The sequence below is a fragment of the Corvus hawaiiensis genome, chromosome 4, assembly GCF_020740725.1.
Source record: "Corvus hawaiiensis isolate bCorHaw1 chromosome 4, bCorHaw1.pri.cur, whole genome shotgun sequence".
Lineage (NCBI taxonomy): Eukaryota > Metazoa > Chordata > Aves > Passeriformes > Corvidae > Corvus > Corvus hawaiiensis.
The window spans coordinates 55,154,700-55,176,016 of NC_063216.1; the positions used below are offsets into that span (position 1 = coordinate 55,154,700).

At 39.0% G+C, this 21,317-nt stretch overlaps 1 protein-coding gene across 6 annotated transcripts in view; it reads left to right on the forward strand.

The window, feature by feature from the left end:
• The window catches only part of MET (MET proto-oncogene, receptor tyrosine kinase), an 87,766-nt gene that overhangs the window by 40,732 nt on the left and 25,717 nt on the right, over positions 1 to 21,317 (forward strand). For all 6 annotated transcript variants that reach the window (XM_048301882.1, XM_048301880.1, XM_048301879.1 and 3 more), the window contains 7 exons: positions 4,357 to 4,491; positions 5,881 to 6,054; positions 11,412 to 11,572; positions 12,751 to 12,853; positions 13,065 to 13,201; positions 15,556 to 15,729; positions 16,576 to 16,675. In XM_048301882.1, the coding sequence (XP_048157839.1) occupies positions 4,357 to 4,491; positions 5,881 to 6,054; positions 11,412 to 11,572; positions 12,751 to 12,853; positions 13,065 to 13,201; positions 15,556 to 15,729; positions 16,576 to 16,675 (984 nt within the window). The remainder of the gene's footprint in view (positions 1 to 4,356; positions 4,492 to 5,880; positions 6,055 to 11,411; positions 11,573 to 12,750; positions 12,854 to 13,064; positions 13,202 to 15,555; positions 15,730 to 16,575; positions 16,676 to 21,317) is intronic.

The following is a 21,317-nucleotide window of genomic DNA, read 5'->3' on the forward strand; positions in this document are numbered from 1 at the left end:
TTACAGTCTTAATTTGCCATATTATGCACAGACAAACCTAGACCCAAGTCTTCATCTTTAACATTAGTACTAGCTGATGGCAATGAAAGAGTATTTAAATTAATAGTTTTAGTGTTCATGGAACTAAGTGATCACTGACTTCCAGTATATAGAATATGTTAATATATTCATTAATTAATTAACTGTTGGCTGTTATCTTAGTGGAAGTAGTCTGAGCTATGCTGGAAGAAAATTGTTTGTTTTTCTCTAAATAGAGAAACAAATACTGTGTTTACTTTGAGAAGGATGTCTGGTGTCATAGTTACTGATATTGAATGTGATTCTCAAAGACATCAGAAGAGCCACATGTATTTAAATGAAGGGTCCATGTAGTTCAGTGCCCTGTCTCCAGCAGTATTGAAAAGTGGATGCCTAGGGACCCAGACATACATGGCTACTACCTCTGCTTCAAGTCTCCAACTTTTCCTTTCTGGGGATTTCCTGAGCTATTGATTTTTGTCTGTTTAGCTCTTTCCATGTACCTGTGGAGTTTGCCTTTGAATGTGCATTTCTCTTGCATTCACATCCTTTGGCAGGGAGTCTTGTAGGTCATCACATATTGCTAGGATGTCATATTCTTTTGTTTGCCTTGAACCCAAGTCTTTGTTTTGTCTTTTGGTGGTGTTTAGAATTTTTATTAGAATAAAATCATGAAATAATAGAGTCATTTAGGATTGAAAAGACCTCTAGTATTGAGTCCAACCATTAACCTAACACTGCCAAGTCCACGACTAAACAATGTCCTTAAGTGCTGCTTCTACATGTCTTTTAGATACGTCAAGGGTTGGTGACTCCACCACTTCCTTGGGCAGCTTGCTCCTATGCTTGACAGCCTTTTTGGTGAAGAAATGTTCCCTAACACATAATCTAAACCTCCCCTGGTGCAATTTGAAGCCATTTCTTCTTGTCCTATTGCTTGTTACTTGGGAGAAGAGACCAACTCCAGCTGGCTACAACCCCCTTTCAGGTAGATGGAGAAGAGAGTATATGGTTAGTCTCTACCCACTCATGATTCTCTATTCATTTTTCATAGAGATTCCACATATACCATACTCAGTCATTGTTCATTACAGACTTTTGATCATCTTTGTTTCCCTTCTCTGAGCTTTTTCCCTTTTTAACACATTTTTTTGCCAAGAGGCAACTAGAACTGCACAGAGTTTTTAAGTTTCAGGCAAGCCATGAATTTATATGTTATTGTGGTGTTTTCTGATTTGTTCCCTAATCATTTTCTAATAATTTCTAAGTATTTATTAGGTTGGTTTTGGCTGCTGCTAATAACTATCATATGCCGCTTTAAATTAATTTTCTTTGTTGTATTTCACCTGCCATTTTATTGCCTTGGCATGCTGTCTTGTAAAGACCTTCTGCCTTCCTTCATAGTCTTTCCTCATCCTAACCACCTTGAATACCTTCATATCATCAGAAAACTTTATCACTGGACTGCTCAACCACTTCTCTAACTCATTTATGGGTATATTGAACAGAATGGACCCCAGCACACACACCTTGTAGAACACCTCTGGTGACTTCTTACTATTGCAGTCACTGACCATTTACTTCTAATGCCTGTTTGTTCTCCTTTGGTTAATTATCTGTGCAAGACCTTCCCTCACTCCTAATTGCTTGAGTGCAGGCATGTAAATAAGCTTTCATTTCTCTTATGCTCTGGAGAAATGCTTGGTTAATAAATTAATTATTAAAATGTAAATTAAAAAATCCAACATCCACTCTTCCCCCTCCCTCCAAAAAAAGACATCCCCCAACCCCCTCAGGATTTTATAGTTTTTGCAGAGGGAAATCCTTCTGTAGTACTGAACCATTTTCATGGTAGTAGTCCCTGTATGTTGGTGTGTCCATGGCAGATTAAATTTATGCTGCACACATACCAGCTCAGTCCCAAGCCATAAAAACCAGAGCTTTATAAGAACGACACTGGAGTCCTAAGTAGCCTCTTCTTCCTGCTGTAGAAGCTGTCTTCAAATTGCTTTTTTTTTCAGGATTATGTTGGATAAGGGTAAGATAGAATTTCAAGGACTGGGCTGATGTGTGAGAAAATCACACAGTTGTATAGACCAAAAAGAACATTTTTGCATCTAATATCTGTTATAGCAGCACTGTAGGCTGGTAGATTAGTTCTAAGCGAAATCCAAACTTTTATTCCATGAGTTAGTAAGTGTAATCTGAGCTCCGTGTATGTCATGAGGTCAAGGTCTAGTCACTTGGGCTTTGAGCAGGTGATTTGACTATCAACCTCAGTAAAATAAAGGTCAGTCAGTGTTTAAAGCACCGAGTAATTTTTCCAAGATTGTAGAGATGGAATCCAAATTTTCATGTATTGCTGTGAGGTTGGAATGCAGATGTGTTTAAAGGGTTAAAACTGTGGCTCAATCAGAAAGAATGCTTGGCAATAAGAGGAAGCCTGGATTAATGATGGAAAAGAATTCTTAGCATTTTATAGCAGTGGGTATTCGAGATGAGACACGGCTAATGATCAACTAAAAAGGTATTTGTAGCTGTGGTGCTACCTCTCCCCATAATGCCAACATTAATCAAGCTTTTTCATGCAGCTTTCCAGTACATTCTATTTTTCATTGTCCTGAATAGAAAAACAGAGCTCATGCCCTATTACACTGAGTCAGAGACCATACTTCTGTGTCACCAAAAATGATCATACCTTATTGATTTCTAAAAGCTGCACTTTCTGTGTGGTGAAATAAATCCATAGCAAAGTCTATAACAAAGCCAGTTTCATTTTAAAGAAAAAAGCCTCTTGCAATCCCTAACTATAAATACCTCTGGGATGTGAAGCAGTTATCGGCATGAATTAACTGCTCATATATTTTATTTAAGTCTTGAATTACATCAAAACATCAGCTATAATTACAGCATCTCTAAGTCTAGTTTTGGAGTCAGCCATCTTGTTGAAAGACCTTGGCAGTGCAAAAAGCCAGTGAAATTGTGTAAGTCAATGTCCTGGCTGTTCTGATTCTGCCTTCGGAGACAGAAGAAAAGCTTCATTATAGTAAAAAATGAAACATTTGACATATGAGTTATTTCCAGAGTGGCTTCAATCTTTTTAAATAATGAACCCCATTGAATCCTAACTTCTCAGCAAATGTTGATTATCTAAATTCCTTAAGTAAACTACACGTGATACAGCTTTTGAAACATGAACATGATATTCCCTCATGTAAACAATCCTCTGCCTTTGTTGCCTGATGCTATCACATTTGGGTGCACATCCTTCTGGATTGCAGGCCCAAGCCTATAAAATCTTGCTATCAAATATCCACCCTGATCTGCAGATGCTTTATGCCTCTGCTTAACAGCCATGACTCATCCCGTTAAAGTCAACAAAGTTACAGTAGTAAAGTTAGGCGTGTGTTTGCAGGAATAGGCCCAGATTCTCAGAAGTATTTAGGTAACTCAAGATGCAGAGAGATGAGTAGTGGGGGAATTTCATACTGGTGTGACTAATCTCCCCAAGATCTCCTAAAATCTAAAGACAGAGGAAGAGAGGGAAGGCTTTTTGCAAAGGGGCTTCAGGACAACTAAATTAGGCTTCCGTTTTGGAGCATCTCCTAAAGGATCCTCCACCATTCTCTGTAATTTAAGAAGTGCTTTGAATACTCAGTCCCGGACACCCGGCTCACACAGAAATCAGCAGGAGCCAGAGCTCAAGGTGCCCAGCCAAATCTTGCAAGGAGCTTGTCAGTGCAGCAGCCATCTCGGCAGCTCTGGGTATTGAGGTCTGCATACTTGTGGCTCTGAGGGGCTGCCCACAGTGGCAACCTGCAGTGCCTGACATAGCTTTGTAATCTAATTGCCCCACGTGCAGCAAGACCAGAGACTGTTGACACAGGGTGAAGTTTACTTTTCAAACTGAAGGACCAAAGGGAAAATAAAAGGAAATGTTTTTGACTTCTGAAGACCTGGAGTTTTAAGATTCTTTTAAATAGACATTGTAGATAAAATTCTTCATTCTTAAATGTATAGGACTGACTAAATGACCTATCTTCATTTTTTATGGTGATTTATAAATACCTGAAATTAAAGGACTAGGAAACATGCAGTGACTCCTGCATATTTTAATAAATATGGTGTATTTTGAGGATCCTCCAACAGCCATGATTTGGCTGTGTTAAATAAAGTAGATTTTATAGCACTTTAATCAGATTATGATGGAACATTATGCAAAATATTATGCAATGTAATGCAAAGTAATTAATGCAAGCAGAGAACATGAGACAGCTGAGCAGCATGCATTTTTGTTACATACTGCCTGCTGATTTTAAAAATTTCTTTCTTTCTTAGATAGTGGTTTCCCGTTCAGAACCCACAGCTCCACATGTCAGCTTTCAGCTAGATTCCCACCCCATCTCTCCCCAAGTTGTTGTCAAGAATTCATTGACAGATGATGGCTATACCCTGGTAGTGACTGGAAAAAAGGTGAGTGGTTCATAATCTAATCCTTCTGTGCCCTGTGTAAACCTGCCTTCAGAGCAGCAACTTTCGGTAAGAGCAGCTGTTCACACTGCTGCTTTATGCACTGCGTCCTCATAGCCTTGCCATTCCCTAGGGAACACTGGGGCTGCAAGTTTCCTCCAAGATATATTTTTCCCCTACTAAACAAACTGACAGCCTAATATTGAGAAATGTTTAAATAATGTAAGAGCTTGTGATATAAACCAACAAAAGCCAGGAAATGCAAATTTTAAGGCTGAAACCCTGTCCCTAATTCGAGTGCTTGCAAAGACAAAACACACAATGGCTTAAGAAAAGAATGGTGCTCAGTTTCCTGGCTTTTGTTGGTTTGTGTCACAACACTGTAACTTTTTAAGGAGGGTTGTGTGTGCAAGTGTTTCATGGGTGTTTTTAAAACTGGAAGGCAGTAAAGCTTGGAAATTACTTTAGCATGTAGCCTACAAAGAGTTAATAAAAATGAAGAGCTATCATAAATATGCTATTGTCATAAGTAGATATGCATTGAAGAATAGGTTTTAAACATCAGCAGATAATATTACAGATAATCCTAAACCATAATCGTAAGCAATAACTTGACTCCTTGAGTTCTATAAGAACTTGCAGAAATACATCAGCCATTAGTAAAGGCTGTTATTAATCATTTACTAGAAATGTATGAGATATTTATAAGAGTGATCTTCAGAAAATGTCCAAAATTAATTTAAGGAAGGTACTGAAGTATAAAGAAATATAAGGCACTTATATAGTAATGTAATTATATATTCATTTCAGTATTTTGACCAAAAATAATTCTTACATGTTTAGTGACTATTTCATAACTACCCTGATATTTTAAGCAATATAAATTTTAACTTATACTTTAGGTACAGTATAGGTTTTTTGATGATAGGTGTTAACAAGTACATGGGTAGTCACATGCTGTAAGTGTGCCACAGATATTAATACAGCTCACCAAAGCTGAAATAGCCATCATGCCTATTTTTACAGACGTATAAACTAAAGCATACTGAGCTACACTGTTTTCCTTCCAAGAAGTGGTGCAGAATTGGGAGGAGCTCACTGCTGTTTTCTTTCTCCATCAGCAAAAAATGCTATCTTGCTGTAAACACCAGATGCTGGTAGTAACTGTATATAACATTAAGATGCCTTTAGGGTTTCTCCCAAGTGAATTTAAAATCATGTCAGTTAAATTACTTATAAGATCCTATAATTACCGAGCTAAAGAGAAGTCGAACTGTGGCTTGCACATCTGAAATCTGAGTAGCACCAGCACACTATGCATAAATAGAGATTCTCCTTGCCACTTAGTGTACGTATTAAAAGGATGTGTGCATCATGTCTCTCCATCGACAGATAACAAAGATCCCGCTGAAGGGGCCAGGCTGCCGTCACTTCAGGTCCTGCAGCCAGTGCCTGCTGGCACCGGCCTTCATGCAGTGTGGCTGGTGCAGCCAGCAGTGCCTCAGGTCTTCTGAGTGCCCCAGCAACACCTGGACCCAGGACACCTGCTTGCCTACAGTTTATGAGGTAAAATGGTGGATTTCTCACATTTATTTCTTGAGGGAAGAAGAGTCTGCACTCTGTAGACATCTTCTGTTTATGTAATCATGATAAATTTTCAGCTGTCCCCAACTTCCCCTCAGCCTTGATGTCCATAAATCCTCTGACTGGATGCACGTTGTCTCCCTGAGTATTGTGGGCTAAGATGCTCATGGGTGGACAGGTTTGTCTGATCATCCTGACCAGCCTTGGGAGATCCCTGGCCCTACAAAGCACTTCTGGTAGGGAAACAAGATGGGTCTGAGCCAGCCTGGCAGGGGTCTGACAGGAAAGGCCAGTCAAAGATAGGAGCACTCCTCCTCTCAGACCCCTCTCAGAGGCAAAAGTGGAGGAAAGCATTTCCTGCCCACAGCTGCCACAGCCTGACCCAACACAGAAGGTCTCTGGCTCCCGCTGTTCATCCATCCCTGTGCTGGGTCCAGTGTTGGAGGAAAATCTGGTGTTTCTCTGTGAGAAAAATTCCCTCTTTCTGCTATCAAGCACCTGGAGAAGTTCTTTTTACATAATGTCCCTCCCTGGCTCCTTGTTCCCATGGGTCCAGTTGGCACCAGTGAGGAGCAAGCGTGTAGCTGCACTCCTGGGACAGGGGCAGCCAGAGGCTGCTGCCAGCCAGCCAAAGCTCATCAAGGGTGTGCGAGAACAAAAAGGCACAGATGAGCAGAGAGCTGTGCTGGTACAGTCCAGTCTTAATTTAGCTATGGTTAATGCAGGATTTGTACGGTACCTGGGACCAAATCTTCTCATGTGGAGTGTCACATAACTGTGAAGGCAGAGGTTTGTAGGGCAGTTGATGGACTAGAGATCTAAGGGAAGGACAAGTGTAAAACTTTCTGGTAGCATTTATACCCATTCACTTGTGTTAGTACATTTAAATTACATCATGTAGTTAAAAATTCATTTTCCTTCATTGGAATGCAACTTATAAACAGAGATGAAAATTTGATATGCCAAACTCTTTGAGAGAAAAAAAAAAGGGGTTTTAAATAAATAATGTATTTCTTTCAGCCAGGCATATGATCTCATGTACAACAATTTTTTTAAGTTTTAAAGTTTTAGGCAAAACTGCTATTAATCTAGAAATAAATATAGAAACGTGTTTATGGGGTTGGTTTTTTCCATGTTGACCTTTCAGACACAAAATTTAGGATTAACACAGGCAAAATTCAGTAAAAAAAAAATGAAGAGTTGTAGGAATCAAAGCTAAAATGGATGGAAAATGGAAGGGGAAGGGGCAATTTGCCTCACCTTCTACTGCCATTTACTTTTCAAAGGAGATGCACAAAAATTGCTTATGCAGAATGTGAATAGTTTCCTTTATGCAGCAGTACATTTATTTCAGAAAGGTTGTATTAGATAATGAAATAATCCTTTCCACCTTAGTTTGGATGAGACTGAATCACCAATTCAAAGGTATACACTGAGAATTAGCTCTTATACATTTTTCTGTACCTCTGCAGGCCCAAGGGGCTCACCTACCCTGCACAGTTTGTTTCATTTTTTCTAGACCTCAAGCACAAGTAGCATCCCTTAATGTTTTTAAATTTGCAAACTTTACAACAGTGGTTGTGTATTTCCATGGCTCAAAAAAAATTTCTCGGGCTCTGAACTGCTTAGTTTCTGATTTTCAGAGGGGCTGAGCTCATGTAGCCCCCTTTTATTTTAATTTTGAATGCGTGCACTCAGCAGTTTTAAGAACCAAGAGCCTGGAGCCCATGCACAGGCACTTAGACCAAGAGGCGTACCTCCCACAGCCACCTCTGCAGTCCCTGTGAAGTTGCTGGGAGGGGAGCCCCCTTGGACGTGAGGCAGTGGGAACAGGTGTGAGGCTGGCTAGGTGCTCCCTTTCCCCATGTGGCTCAGCCCTGCCTGCTCAGCACAAGCCCAGTCTACTGCTGTAATGAATATGGATCTGTGACACTGATGGATATTAAAATGAATCTCGAATTACTGCATGCCGATGTTGGTAGATGTTGCTTCTAGAAGGTTTGTAAGGAGAAAAATGCAGCTAGGTACTTAAATCTCTTTGGATTGCTAGCTGTTAAGATAAATTTCATGCTCTACTGGACCATGACATTTAACATGATTACTGAAAAAAATATAAAACAGATTATTCATCATCTTCTGATCTGTCTTTAAATTCATATGCATAAAATGTAAGAAACAAGCTAGTTTTGTTCCTAACAAACAGAGGATGACCTGCTTTGCATTGTATCTGAAATTCAGTCCGAACCTCTCCCTAATATTTTGCAGCTTTCAGAGGGACAGATTGCTTGAGATATGTCATATGATCGCTTTAACCTGAGGGGAACAGATTGCTCTCTGAGGGTCTGGTCCAGTGGCTGTTAGCTAACTAAGTCTTCTTTTCCCAGGTTATTACACAGAGTGGTGTACAATGGGAAAAGAAAAAAAAAATACACATTTTCCTCTTAGGAGGGATGGCAGAGAAGAAGCCCAGTGTTTTCCCATGGAGTCCTGCAGATCCTTGTCTCTTTTCCCTGCTTTAAGCACTTTCCCTTGGAGCTGTGGGTTGGAGAGGAGCAGTCAGCTCTGCCCAGACACAGACAGTATAGTAGGGCAGGCACTGGGACACATCCCCTCCACAGCCTGACTCCCAGTCTGTTCCCATCCACTGCCTCTGCCAACAATGAGGAGTTTCATCAGCCTGGACAAGCAGTTCTAGAGGGAAGCCAGGGGACTCAAGGGAGTCTCCTTGGAGATCACTTGGTGCTGGAACAAATTGCAGGCATCTGCGCGTGGCGTTCAGGTCACGCTAAAAGGTGAAGGGTGTAAAAGAAGAAACAAATTGGTCTCCCTTCTGATTCTTTGTTGTGGTTAAAAATCTGACATGGTTTGTTGTTGTTTTTAAAGTGAGTCATTTTAGCTGCCTTTTGTATCAGACGTATCAAGAACATCAGGCCTTCTGCTGCCTGTTTAGGTTGGAGGCTTTGCTGGAAATTTCATATGTGGTTGTACATGTTCTTGTCTCTGAATTAAAATGAATGGGCTAAAGAAACTTTAATAATTAGGTATTTTTTAAAAAAATTTATTAAGTATATAGTGGATATTAGCTGTCAACATAAATAAAAGGAAAACACAATGCTTTAAATTTTTCCAAAAACAAAAACTTAACTTTCTGCTGTAAACAAAAGTCCAGAGAGCAGCAGAATGACAGGCCTTGCAGCAGGACTTGCTCCATGTTATCAGTAGAGATAACACAATATTTTTTTTGAATCCTGCATTTCATAGCATTTATAACTGGTTTGCATTTTGATTGTTTTCTGTTACTACCAGTGCAATGTAAGTACACAGAAGAGGCCTACATATACCTCAGTTCAAAGATCAGGAGGTTCACTATCCATTCCTGTCAACTCTCCCAACAAAAAGTCTGGAAAACCATGTTTGACTTTCAGACATTTCATCATACAGAACAAATGGAACAAAAATAAATCTTGAATAACAACACTCAGGGGGAATATCTGCAGAACTTGAAAACAAAACTTTAAGATTTTGTTTGTTTAGTTTTTGCTATCTACTTAGAGGTCTTGCCTCCTAAATTTGTTGACAGAATATAGTAAATACCTACTATCCCTCAATTAAGGCACACAGGTTTGTTATCACAAGTCTCTTTTGGCGTGTAAGATCGCTAAAAACCAGTTGGGTACCTTCCATTTTTATTCTGTATGGCTTTGTGAAGCCCTTATTTTGCTAACTTGTGGATTACATTTCAAACTCTTCAAATGCCACATGTCAATGTATTATTGTACAAAACATCAGGACACCCTGTACCCCCACAGAGCAATTTCAGTCTCTGCTAGGGTTTCGTTATTTCAGAAATAGGTAATGTGCTGAGATATTGAACAGAGTGGAAAACTAGGATCTGAAGTCAAATCCAGATTTTGAAGAAAAACCCCAAAGAAATAAGGAAAAGTTAAAACTGGGAATAGCACAGATTCCATGGGCACAGTACAGCTCCATGCTCTTAGCTGCAGTTGTGTGTCTGGGGGCTGTGTGAGTATCACTCCTTTTTTACGGATTTGTGCAAAAGTGCTGCTCCTGCATAGGTTCCCTCTTCTTTGCTCATTGAGAGCCGCTTCAAAGCTCTTTTAAAAACAGGAAAGATTCCTCCTGGCTTCAGTGCATGTTAGATCAGACTCTTTGTCTGGTTTCTAATGAGGGCAGTAAATTTCCCCATATATAGTATATGGTATAATTCTTTTGAAGTATTCTTCAGCTGCCTATCTACAATAGTTCATTTGTGAGAGTCTTGAAGTATGGCTACAAGAGAGTTGAAAAGAAATGTGCTGTCTTACTGGATTTCCAGATGAAATAATAGCCAAGTATCACTCAAACACTTTCCTTTCAGCTTGAAAATTAAGCCGGGTCCTTTGAAGGACACAGCTGTATTGCATTTTAGGGGCAAAATTATTATCACTAAAGCATTAAGTTTAAGATACTTAAGGCATTATGATCACAAGTATAAATTCAGTCTGTCATTCCTTTCATTCTTTTTTGTTTGTCTAGGGGTACTGGTATGTTTGCAAAATTATGCAGTATTGTTGAAAGTCCTCATAATTCCTGGACTAATGTCTTTTTTTTGGTTGGTTTTTTGGTGGGTTTGGAGGGTTTTTTTACTGACAGTACTGACCAGTATTTTACGGAGTTTTGTAAGACTTCTATAGTGTTCTATGTTTTTCCCACTATTGTTATATTTTACAGGACAATTTACAATACACACACACACACACAAAAAAAAGTATTTCCTTTGTAGATTGTCTCTATGTTTCTGAGGGGCAGTTTATTTTTAGCTTGGAATTAGAGGTGACCAAATGTAAAACATTTAAGGAAAGAATAGCTGAAGTCGTGTTAACTTTATCACAGTCAATGTGATATTGGATTATGGTGTCTTTGAAGCTACTTCACTCTGAATCCAACTTTCATCAAGCTGACAAAAAATGGTCATTTGGGGGTCCTTTTGTGTTCAGCATTCAGCTTCTAACAAAATAAGTACATTGTATGTTTAACACTCCAGAAATAAGATGTGAAAGACAAGAACGGCAGGATTTAAAAGACTATTACAATGCACAGCTTGCTCAGTGCCCCTAAACACTGTCTTTCAAAGCTTTCTAGTATAGGTTTTGTTATTTATTGCCACTGTCATAGAAAGCTCATAATGTGACAAATGAAAGGTGAAGAACAATTAAGATGAATGCTAGGACATAATCTACCAAAAGAAATGCTTTCCTAAAATTATTCCTTCACCCATTCTTTAGCTCCACATGAAGTTCAAGAAAACCTGATTCAACTAACACAATATTTTTTAACAGATTCTCCCAAGCAGCGCTCCCATAGAAGGTGGGACAAAATTGACACTGTGTGGATGGGACTTCGGATTCAGCAAAAATAATAGATTTGAATTAAAAAATACAGTAGTCCATATTGGAGGACAAATTTGTCCTCTGGAAGTAAAGTCTAGCAACAAAAATAGGTAAGAAACCTAAAATATTAATTTCCTTTTATACAGATGTTCTTTATGTGGTATGGATTTTTTTGCAAATACAAACATTCAGCCTATAAATATCATCTCTGGTTCTGAAATTTCAAATTGAAAAAAACCCCATGGTTTAATAAACTCCCCAAGAAAAACAATGCTCAAAATGGAGATCAGATAGATCTAGTTTATGCCAAGAGCTCCTGCAGCAGTTTTTCTGATTTGTCTGTGAAATGCTGTTCAACATCTGTGGAAGCTGGCAAGAATGAATCTATTCAAAGGTTTGAAAAGGGGGCAGGTTCCTTTGGCCAGGATCCTGCTGGGCTAGGTTATGTCACCTCTGTCTTCCTGATCTGTGAAGCTGCTGGAGAGAAGTGTGAGAAGATGCAGGTATTTCATCATCCAGAGGCTTATGCCCCTCGACTGCACCTCTCCTCCTCCTCCTCAGAAATAAGCATTTGAGACACTGGCTTAAGTTTAAGACAGAGGTTACTCTGGTTGTTATCTTGAAGAAATATAAGTTAGTGAATATCCTCTCTCTACCACCAAAGCAATGTGCAAATCACAGCACAGCTTTCCTATTCACATACATAGCAGTGCATACTCCAGCAAGTGCTCCAGAAATGTTGAGCACTCTCCTAACTGCTGTTCTGAACAGTTTTAAGGGAAACAAGATGATTTAAGGAGACTAGATTATATACGAGACTATGTGAATGTAATACAATACATTGACACATGCTACTGCAGAAGTTCAAGTTTAATTTTTGGTAATATTTAATTTTTTACAATAAATTTGTGTATATGATGCATTTTTTTCTAATCCTATTGTCTGCCAAAATTTGATACTAAAGGAAAATTCAAAAAAACCATCAGCATTTGAATAGAAGATATTTGTTTTTTCCATCATGCTTCTTTTTTCTGAAATGTATTTGATATACTAAAATTATATTCTGTGGCCAAGTATTATAAAGACCACAGTGTTTGTATTTAGTGTTGAAGAAGAGGGACACAGTTCTTTTAGCTGTTATTTCTGAAATATCCATGATACACATAGATTGATGATCTGTTTAGTATGGATCCTCCATTATTATGACGTTGAAGTGGTTCTATTTTAAATAGAAAAATCAGAAAATCAGAAAAAAATGTAATCCCATTTTTTCCCTTGTTTTTTAAAGGCTGGAATGCACAGTTCCTGCTGCAAAACGTCCAGGTTTTAATATATCCAGTAGTGTTTCTGTTGGACGTGGCAAAACACTGTTCGGTACATTTTCATACGTGGTAAGCACTATGATTAAACCTTTATAGTCAAAATTAGCTTCAATATTAACTGGAAGGGATTCATCATGAGTCCAATACAGCATGGTAAATTCTGTATTTCTGTTGGCTTTATTGTTACTTCACGGAAATGTTAATAAATATTTTAATTCCTCCTCTTTACATTTTGAAAATAATTTTATAATCCACTGGTTTTATTTTTACCTCCCCTCAGAATCCTGTAATAACAAGTATATCTCCCACCTATGGCCCCAAATCTGGAGGAACATTGCTGACTGTAGCTGGAAAATACCTAAACAGTGGGAAATCCATGAGGATTTTTGTTGGTGAGCAACCATGCACTTTGAAAAGGTAATCTACTAACTAAAGCACAATGCCTTTAATACTGAAATGTCTAGATTAAAAGCCTTGGAGTTAAAAAACCAAATTCGAACATTTGCTTTCCTCTCCTTGTGTCACTTGTTGGGGAATTTATACTGCAATAAGCATTCAGTTCTAGATTATATCCTGAGTTTAGGATAGCTGAAAGATTTCTAGAAGGGACTATAGTTCCCTGGAAGTCTTATTTATTCTATAATGTCTTCATTAACCTCATTAAAAGGTTGCATAGAGAAGTATCAAATCCACTTCTAATGGACAAGAAACTGCTTATTTCCCATCATTTTTGTCACCCTGATTCCCACACATGCATCCCTCTCTCAGCAAGAGCTGCTGTTCATGCAGCAGCTGCCAGTGAGCAGCCAGTGGGTACAAGTCACCATTTCCTACTGCGTTGTTGGTGGAAACCTGACCAGTGTGATAATGTCTATCCCATGCAGAGGAGCACTACTTCTGCACAGCTATCAGTGAACAGCCTGCAAAACAGAGGCAGCATCAGTTCGAGACTTTTCCTGGTATTTAGAAAATTGTTTTGAGGTTTAAGCCAGAATTTCTTGTGGCTCTCTGCTGGATCCAGTAGGAGCTCAGCCATGAATCTTTGATGGGTTCTGTGTGGAAATGCCTTCAACCACGTCTGTATATAAATGTTAAATACCAAGCATAGATTCTCCGCTAAGGGCAGACAAGAGTTCTGAATTTGGTAGCCATTCTACCATGGCACAAATCCTACTTGGTTCTGTGCTCAGGTACAGCAGAGTGATTCCAGAATGTCACCTCTGTGGACGAGGGCAGAATCTGGCCCAATGTTCCAGAAACAGGATATCCAGCAAATCCTCTGAAATTTGAGCATCATCTTATGGAAAGTCATAGTGGTAGAACTTCACACTTGTGGAGAACATGGGGAAGCAGTAGCCTATTAGTTAATGTCAGACTCAGAGTCAGGAAAGATGGAATTTATTCTTTACTGCTAAATGATTTATTGTGTGCTCTTGATCAAATCAGCCAAGTCTGAATAAATCAAGGAAAGCATTTAGATATTCAAGTCTGATCACTAAAAAGATCTTCATCACTTCTGTTCCATAATAGTTTAGGGTTGAATTTATTGGTGTCTTCATCTCAGCTGGTCAACTAATGGACAAATACATAAACCTTTTGGGAATGATTTGTTTGAGACATCTACTACGGGGGTGGGATGGCAGCCAGCTCAGATACAGATGTTCATCAGGCAGACGTGTAGGTATTGAACAATAGCTGAGACTTACCCAGTAAGCATCTCCAGCACCCCTCTTTCTCACTAGTCAAGTTGCCTGGAAACTTCTATGCAGGTCTTAACCAATTTCTCAGGGCAGGTGTTTCTCTAGGTAAACAGCAGTTTAGCTTTCCCCAGTTCTGAGGGCAGCTAGAGCAAGGTTTACTTTTTTTCCTTTAAGAGATGTTAAAAAGCTTCCAGATACAAGTGAATGAATCACTATCCCTTACAGCGAATCCCACCTTCCTGGAAAGCTTCAAAATTTGTGGAAAATGTCCCTTTTGTCTAATTTGGAGACCATCTCTTACACTCTAAGAGAACGACCTCATTTGGATGGCCCATGGATGTGCTTGAGCCCAAATCACTGAAACCAGGTGGTAGAGTTACATTTGCTTCTCCAGTCAGTTGCCACCCTTGTCTCTGATGTGCCCTGCTCCCTGTGGCCACATTTCATGTGCTTCAAACTTCAGGATCCTCCTGCTGCCCACTCACCCACTGATCTCAGTGTAGGAGGAGGAGGACTTCCACAGCCAGCATGATAGCAAGGGAAAGGTGAATATCCCAGAGACTCTGCTGATGTGCTGAATTTAGCCAGCTCTTCCTGAATTTTCACCTTCTTTCTCCTTGCCGTCTGCCTTCCACTCAGCATCTGGTACATCCCACACCAGAACCTTTACTTGAGGCTTTTAACAGAGAGTATGGATTTGAAAGAGGCATTATCCTTTGGTTATAGCAGGTGAAGTCATTCTCCTTAATCCTGGAGTGTGCTCTTGTTTTCCAGGCTGGAACCTGCCTTTGCGGGGCTCAGGGGCTCATGGGGTTGTCACCAGTACCAGGGCAACACCTTCCATCAGGCAAGGTGCAAGTCAAATGAATTAAGATGAATCTTGAGCCTAAGCCATGCTGTTGCAATTTCTACCTCCTGTCATGCTTACTTGTTGCAATTTGATTATCCAGCAGAAAAATCAATGACTTTTTTTTTTACAAACAGATGCTTAGGCAATGTTGGGGCTCAGTAAAGGACAGTGTTTTAAACCAAGTATGTGTTTTATGATCGTGACAAGCAATCCGTTTTCAGTCCTCCCAGCATATCGGCAAGCACTGTGGAGTGCTACACTCCAGCACAGCAAATTCCCCAGGAATATCGTGTGAGAATGGAAATCGATGAGGCTATTCGAGGCACAAGCAGCCATTTCACATACAGAGAAGATCCTGTTGTTTTAAAAATTCATCCAGCCAAATCTTTTCTTAGGTGAGTGAAATTTTCTTGTAAGAAAAGCAACAAATGAACAAAGAATGGCTATGCTGCTCAGCAATCTATCAAAAGAAATTGCATTTTTATCTCTATCTGCCATGCCAATTGTTTCTATTATGGTGCAGTTGCAGAGGGCAGATCATTTCCTTTCAGAGGTGAAGGAGAAGGGGGAAGGGTGTCTCTTTTCTCTTTGTGATTTCACTCCTAGCTGCTGCTGAGCCTACCTGTGATGTCCTGCTGAGATACCCACTGCACAGCTAAGTGTGTTTCCTATACTGTGTCTGGACATTACACTGATTGCTGAGGAAAAGTATTTAATGTGACAAGTCAGCAGAGTCAGCAGAGCAAATGGATTTTAAAATAGTCTAAATCCAGTGCTATGTAAATATTATGAATATATATGTATGTTAGTGTGTGTGTGTTTTCAAGTGACATATTTATGGTCTCAGTAGCTCTAATCTGAGCCACCTGCCTTTGCCAAAAAAACGTCAGCAGTAAAGCAGACACGAATTTCCGCACCAATGAAAGTGATAGGTGAAACAAGTTAGTTAGCAAATGCTAAGTACAAATATGCAACCTCTTTTAAAATGTACACATTTGTTTTATACCCTGGCTTACCTCAGGTTTTCTTTTGTTTTCTTTTTTGATTAGTTGTTATAGTAAATGTAAAATTTGTTTCCCAGAAACATGATCTCACTGCTCAAAGTTAGGTATTTGCATTTACCCAATATATACCTAATTCTGGTTTTATGTTATAATTTACTCTAAAATATAATTTGTAATTAACATTACATTATCACAGCAGTTATTTATCCTACTCATCTTCTCTTTTTCTTTTCCTAGTGGTGGAAGTACAATCACAGCTCAGGGAATCAACTTGAACTCAGTGTGCTTTCCTCAGATGGTGATTACTGTACCTAAACTGGGAATGAACTTCTCTGTGGTGAGTCAGTCTTAGAGAAGACAATCTGTTATCTTTTCATCTTGATGTGGTGAATGGTTGCAAATTTTCAGTCAAAACACTTTGACTTTTTCCTTGAAACTTTGGGGCTTCCACTGATATTTTGGGGTTTTCTGCACAGACTCTATAAGCAAAATTCAAAACTAATTTGAAATTAAGCTGAGGATAAAACAACAGTTTCCAAGGAACCTTTTCCAAAGAAAGAAGGCTAGTACAGTATCTGATAATAAGATTTTTATATTTCAATTTAACAATACAAATTCAGTGACTAAACACAGAACAATGCAATATAGATACATCAGATTACATGACAAGTTCAGCACTACTGTGATATTCAAGTGGTGACTGTGGATATATATCAAGGAAAGAGGAAGAGTAAATATGTAAAATCAAAAGTAAGTATTATTTTTAAGAATTTCTGATTGCCAAAATCCCTGTTGGGGAAATCTGTCCTAACTTTGATAAGTTCAGCAACTAAGTTTTAAGATGGGTTTGGGCTCCTGCAGTTGGGTACCTCTGCTTAAACAGTGGGTCAGTCAGAGATCTAAGCCTTTACTTTTTTGTTCCTGAGTTGACACTACACAGTGTCTAAATCTAAATACAGATATGACCATGTGATCTGCTTTAATTCTTATAAGGCAAAGATGGCATTTGTTGCCTAGTGTTACTGAAACTGCTTTCTGTAAGATTTTGTCTACACATTTGTGTTGTACCTCCATCATTTTCTTATCCTGTAAGGTTTGTTTAGTCTAACTGAAGCTAAATTGACCTACACTCTTTATGACATGCTACTTACTGTTCATATTCTCATCTTATTTCTAATGATCATCATACACTGTTTCCTGAATTGAATTCTAAGTATTAGACCTAGGTTTGTTCAATGCATTTTAAATGGTATGTCTGCAAATTTGCAGTCTTTTATAGCTTCAAGGTCATCATATTCTTCATGATCCTAATTTGTATAATATGATGAGTGTCAGGACCTGAATTTCCACAGCATGTAGTCGTGGCTTGTAATTTAATGGGTTCAGATTTTAATCTAAAAATCACTTCCTTTGCAATGAAACACAGTGTTAATTGTTATCAAAAAGTCACTTTACCCATCAGTCAGAAAAGAAAACCTTTCAATGAAATCTACCAAACTCAAAATTTATTAGATTTTGAGTGATGAGAGCATAATTATTTCTAAGCACAAAGGATTTTGAAGAAAAAGATCATTGCTGAAATCAGGTAAATCAGGTCTTGAGATTTGCTTTGTGTGGGTTTGAGCAGTCTCTTTTTTTTTTTTTTTAAAGATCATTCATTTGCTTTCTCTGTTCCCCTGTGGGAATATGAGATACTGCTTCTCTTCAGGACCCAATACTGCATACCTTGTCAAATATTTGAGACTTCTGAGAATCTGAACAGATTTGAAAGATCTGAATTTTTAAAGAATCAAATCCACTGGCCAAAGTGACTGGCAACTCCAGGCAATAAACACCATAGAATTTAATCTCTCCCCCCCGAATATTGGGGAGCAACCTTACCTTTGAACAGTGTGTTGCTTTCATCCTGCCTTTTAACCTGCTGTTGCAAAAAGACATGGACTTAGTCAGAATTATCTCCTTTATTGCTTTTCTTTTCAAACCTTGCAGTGCGTTTGACATTGGCCAACAAACAAATCTCCTGCCACTGCTCACCTCTAAGAAATTGCCCCAGTGTATGAGCAGGTGTACACAAGTTCATTCTCCCTGCACAAAAGGTGGAATATAACCTCAAATGGATTATAATCCAGAGTGTTTTATACTTTGACACTGCCCAAGCAATATATTTTTGCTCTATTGAAATTAAAGGCTTCTGGCCCTCAGTCGCCTTCCCTGCCTTTGTGGCAGCCATTTGTTCTGCCACTATTCTCTACCTTAAGCATATTTCTCAAGGAAGAACATTAATTCTCAGATAGAAAGGGAAGATTTGTAAGTGGCAAAACAAGACTGCACTGTGTAACTGAGGAAATTCCTGGTGGAGTATGCCTATGGTTGTAGTCTTACCCATCCTGCACTGGAAATTCTGGGCTCTCTGCATGAGGGATATACCAAAAAACCCCAACATTTCACCCAGTCATTACAAAAATAAACAACAATGAGGAACTATTTCCAGCAGGGATCCAGAACAACTATCCCTTTTATAAAGGAGAAAACAGTTTGTTATCCTGAACAGACCAAACCCAAAATGCTCAAGAAGTGCTATAGCTGAGGTTGTATGTCTTTTTGCTTCCTTACTTTGGGAAAGGATAGCTGAACGAGTCTTTTTTTTTTTTTTAATTATTATTTAAGCCCTTTTTCTTTTCGGTTTTCTCTCACTAGCCTCCTCCAAGAAGCTGCTTTTGTCAGCATTCAGAAACTCTGGCTCTTGGGAAAACCAAAGCCAGCACTGAAACACATCCCAAAGCATCAAAGGAAAGTACAGCTGGGAGGGACCACAAAGGCCTAGCATGGCCCACTTCCCTGCGTCAGGAGCAAACGTACACAGACCACTGCCTAACTTGTTTAGGCTGTTATTAAAGCTCCTTGTGAAAGAACTTTCACAATCTTGCTTAAACAAGCTTTAGAGAGAGCTGCTCTACCTGCTTACCTAGTGGTTTGGAAAGACTTCTTTCTAATAATTAACCCAAATCCTATGGCTAATTACCTATCTTCTTGTTTAACCCTCTGTGGATACAAGCAAGAGATTATCAGTCACTCCTGATAATTTTATATATTTGCACTACATTATGATTCAACCTTTCTCTTTTCCAGTTAAAACAACTAAACCACTCCAAATTCTCCTGATAAATGTTGTTTCCTAGAGCTCTTCTCATTCTTTCCCCTACCTCCCAGACCCTTTTCCATTTGCCTAAGACTGGTGGTGCCCAATTTAAAACAGGTCTCATCTTTTCCTGTCAGCTCTCTATCCTCAGGTTTTATTGTAGCCTAGAGTCCTGATGGAGTCACAGTGTAAGTGGAGGGTCATTTCTGTAAACAGCAGGAGCTGTTGGGGATGCTCTGCATCCCACAGTCTCAGGGAGCAGGGCCAGTAGACACCGGCTGGGGCATTTGCTTTTCTCTGCCTCTTTCCATCCCGGTGGAAGAGGTGAGTGGTACAGCTGATACAAAAGGTTTTCTGGAAGAGCTTCCTATAAGAAGTGCAGTTTCACTGAGACTGAAAAGTTTTGGGGGCAGTATGCCAGCACCCTATAGAAGAAACGTTTAAGTTGATCTTTTCAGGTTTCATTGTTTGTAGTTTAGTATTTCTGAAAATTTTTCTTCTATAGCGCAAAAATGTCTTGTTTCCATTTTACAGTATTTCTTTATATTTATTTAAATTTCCTTAAAATTGTTCAGTACTGTGTTCACACTAATTGTGTTTATATTACATTCTATGTTAACACTGTCAATACATTTTGCCTTCTTTGAATTCATTTCAATGAGTGATAAAAATGTACTGAACCATATGTTTCAATAATTGCAATGTGTTTCCTTTTAATTTCTATTTCATGAGTTCTTTTTGTCATTTGTTCTGATTAGGGAGAAAAAAGTAGGAATTCAGGCAGTGCTACATAAATTCCTCAGAGCTCTAGAGAATGCATAAGAATACAGAAACCTTCTCACTTCTGCTCACATATCCAGTTCCTCTGTGAGGTACACAAGCAGGGAAGCAGCTCGTTCCCCCCTTTCATTGTGCCTGTAAAAAAACCACAATGCACAGTTTGGAATAGTGTTTGATCAGGAACATATGCTAAGTCATGCTAGATGATTCTGCTGCGTCTGAAGCACTTGGGAATAACATTTTCTCTTTGAAAGCCTGTACTTTGCACTGATTCCCCCATAATGAACAAGTGGTCATTTGGGGATGCCTTGTCGTAGCATTTTTTATATCCTATCTATTAACTAATTTGGATATATATTCCCACTGCCTAATCTTTTCTAACAATGAATGTCCCAAGATATGCAAGGCTGCAAAACTAAGGAGAAGTATTTTTTAATACATGACCTTCAATAACTGACCCTGTAGCTATGCAAGATCTTCTCTTTCCACAGACTTTTAATTATCTCTTCAGTAAGTAGCCTTTTGAATGATCTTCAGCATTTTGTAATTTCTCCCTGCTAGGTGCCATTTCCTGCTGTTTTACAGGAGAATTTTAAAACACTCTAAAGTTCATTCAATGTTTACAAGTCTGTAAGCAATCAATACTTATATTCATGAAGATGCCTAGAATTCAGCAGTGAGTGTCTACCTTAGCTGTATTAAATAATGATAAAACAAATTCCCTGTAAAGTGTGGGTAGCGAGTATGTGATTATTAAAGATATTCACGACTCCCTATCTGGAGACACCTAGGCTTGGATCCTCTATCTGTCTTGATTCCATGGCACAAAGCTGCCACAGAAGCCCATCGAAGAGTTTCCCCCACAAAGGGGAACTATTTGTCTTTCTTTCTGTGCCAAATCTGTATCTCATGCACATCTCCTGCCAAGGAAAGAGTACAGCAGGGGATGTCAGGGAAAAACTACTGTGTGAAATCACCAGGGTGCCAGGGATGTAGTGCTACAAGGTACATTGACCATCCCAAGACCAGGGAGGAATTTGGACTCCCAGTCAGTATTGGT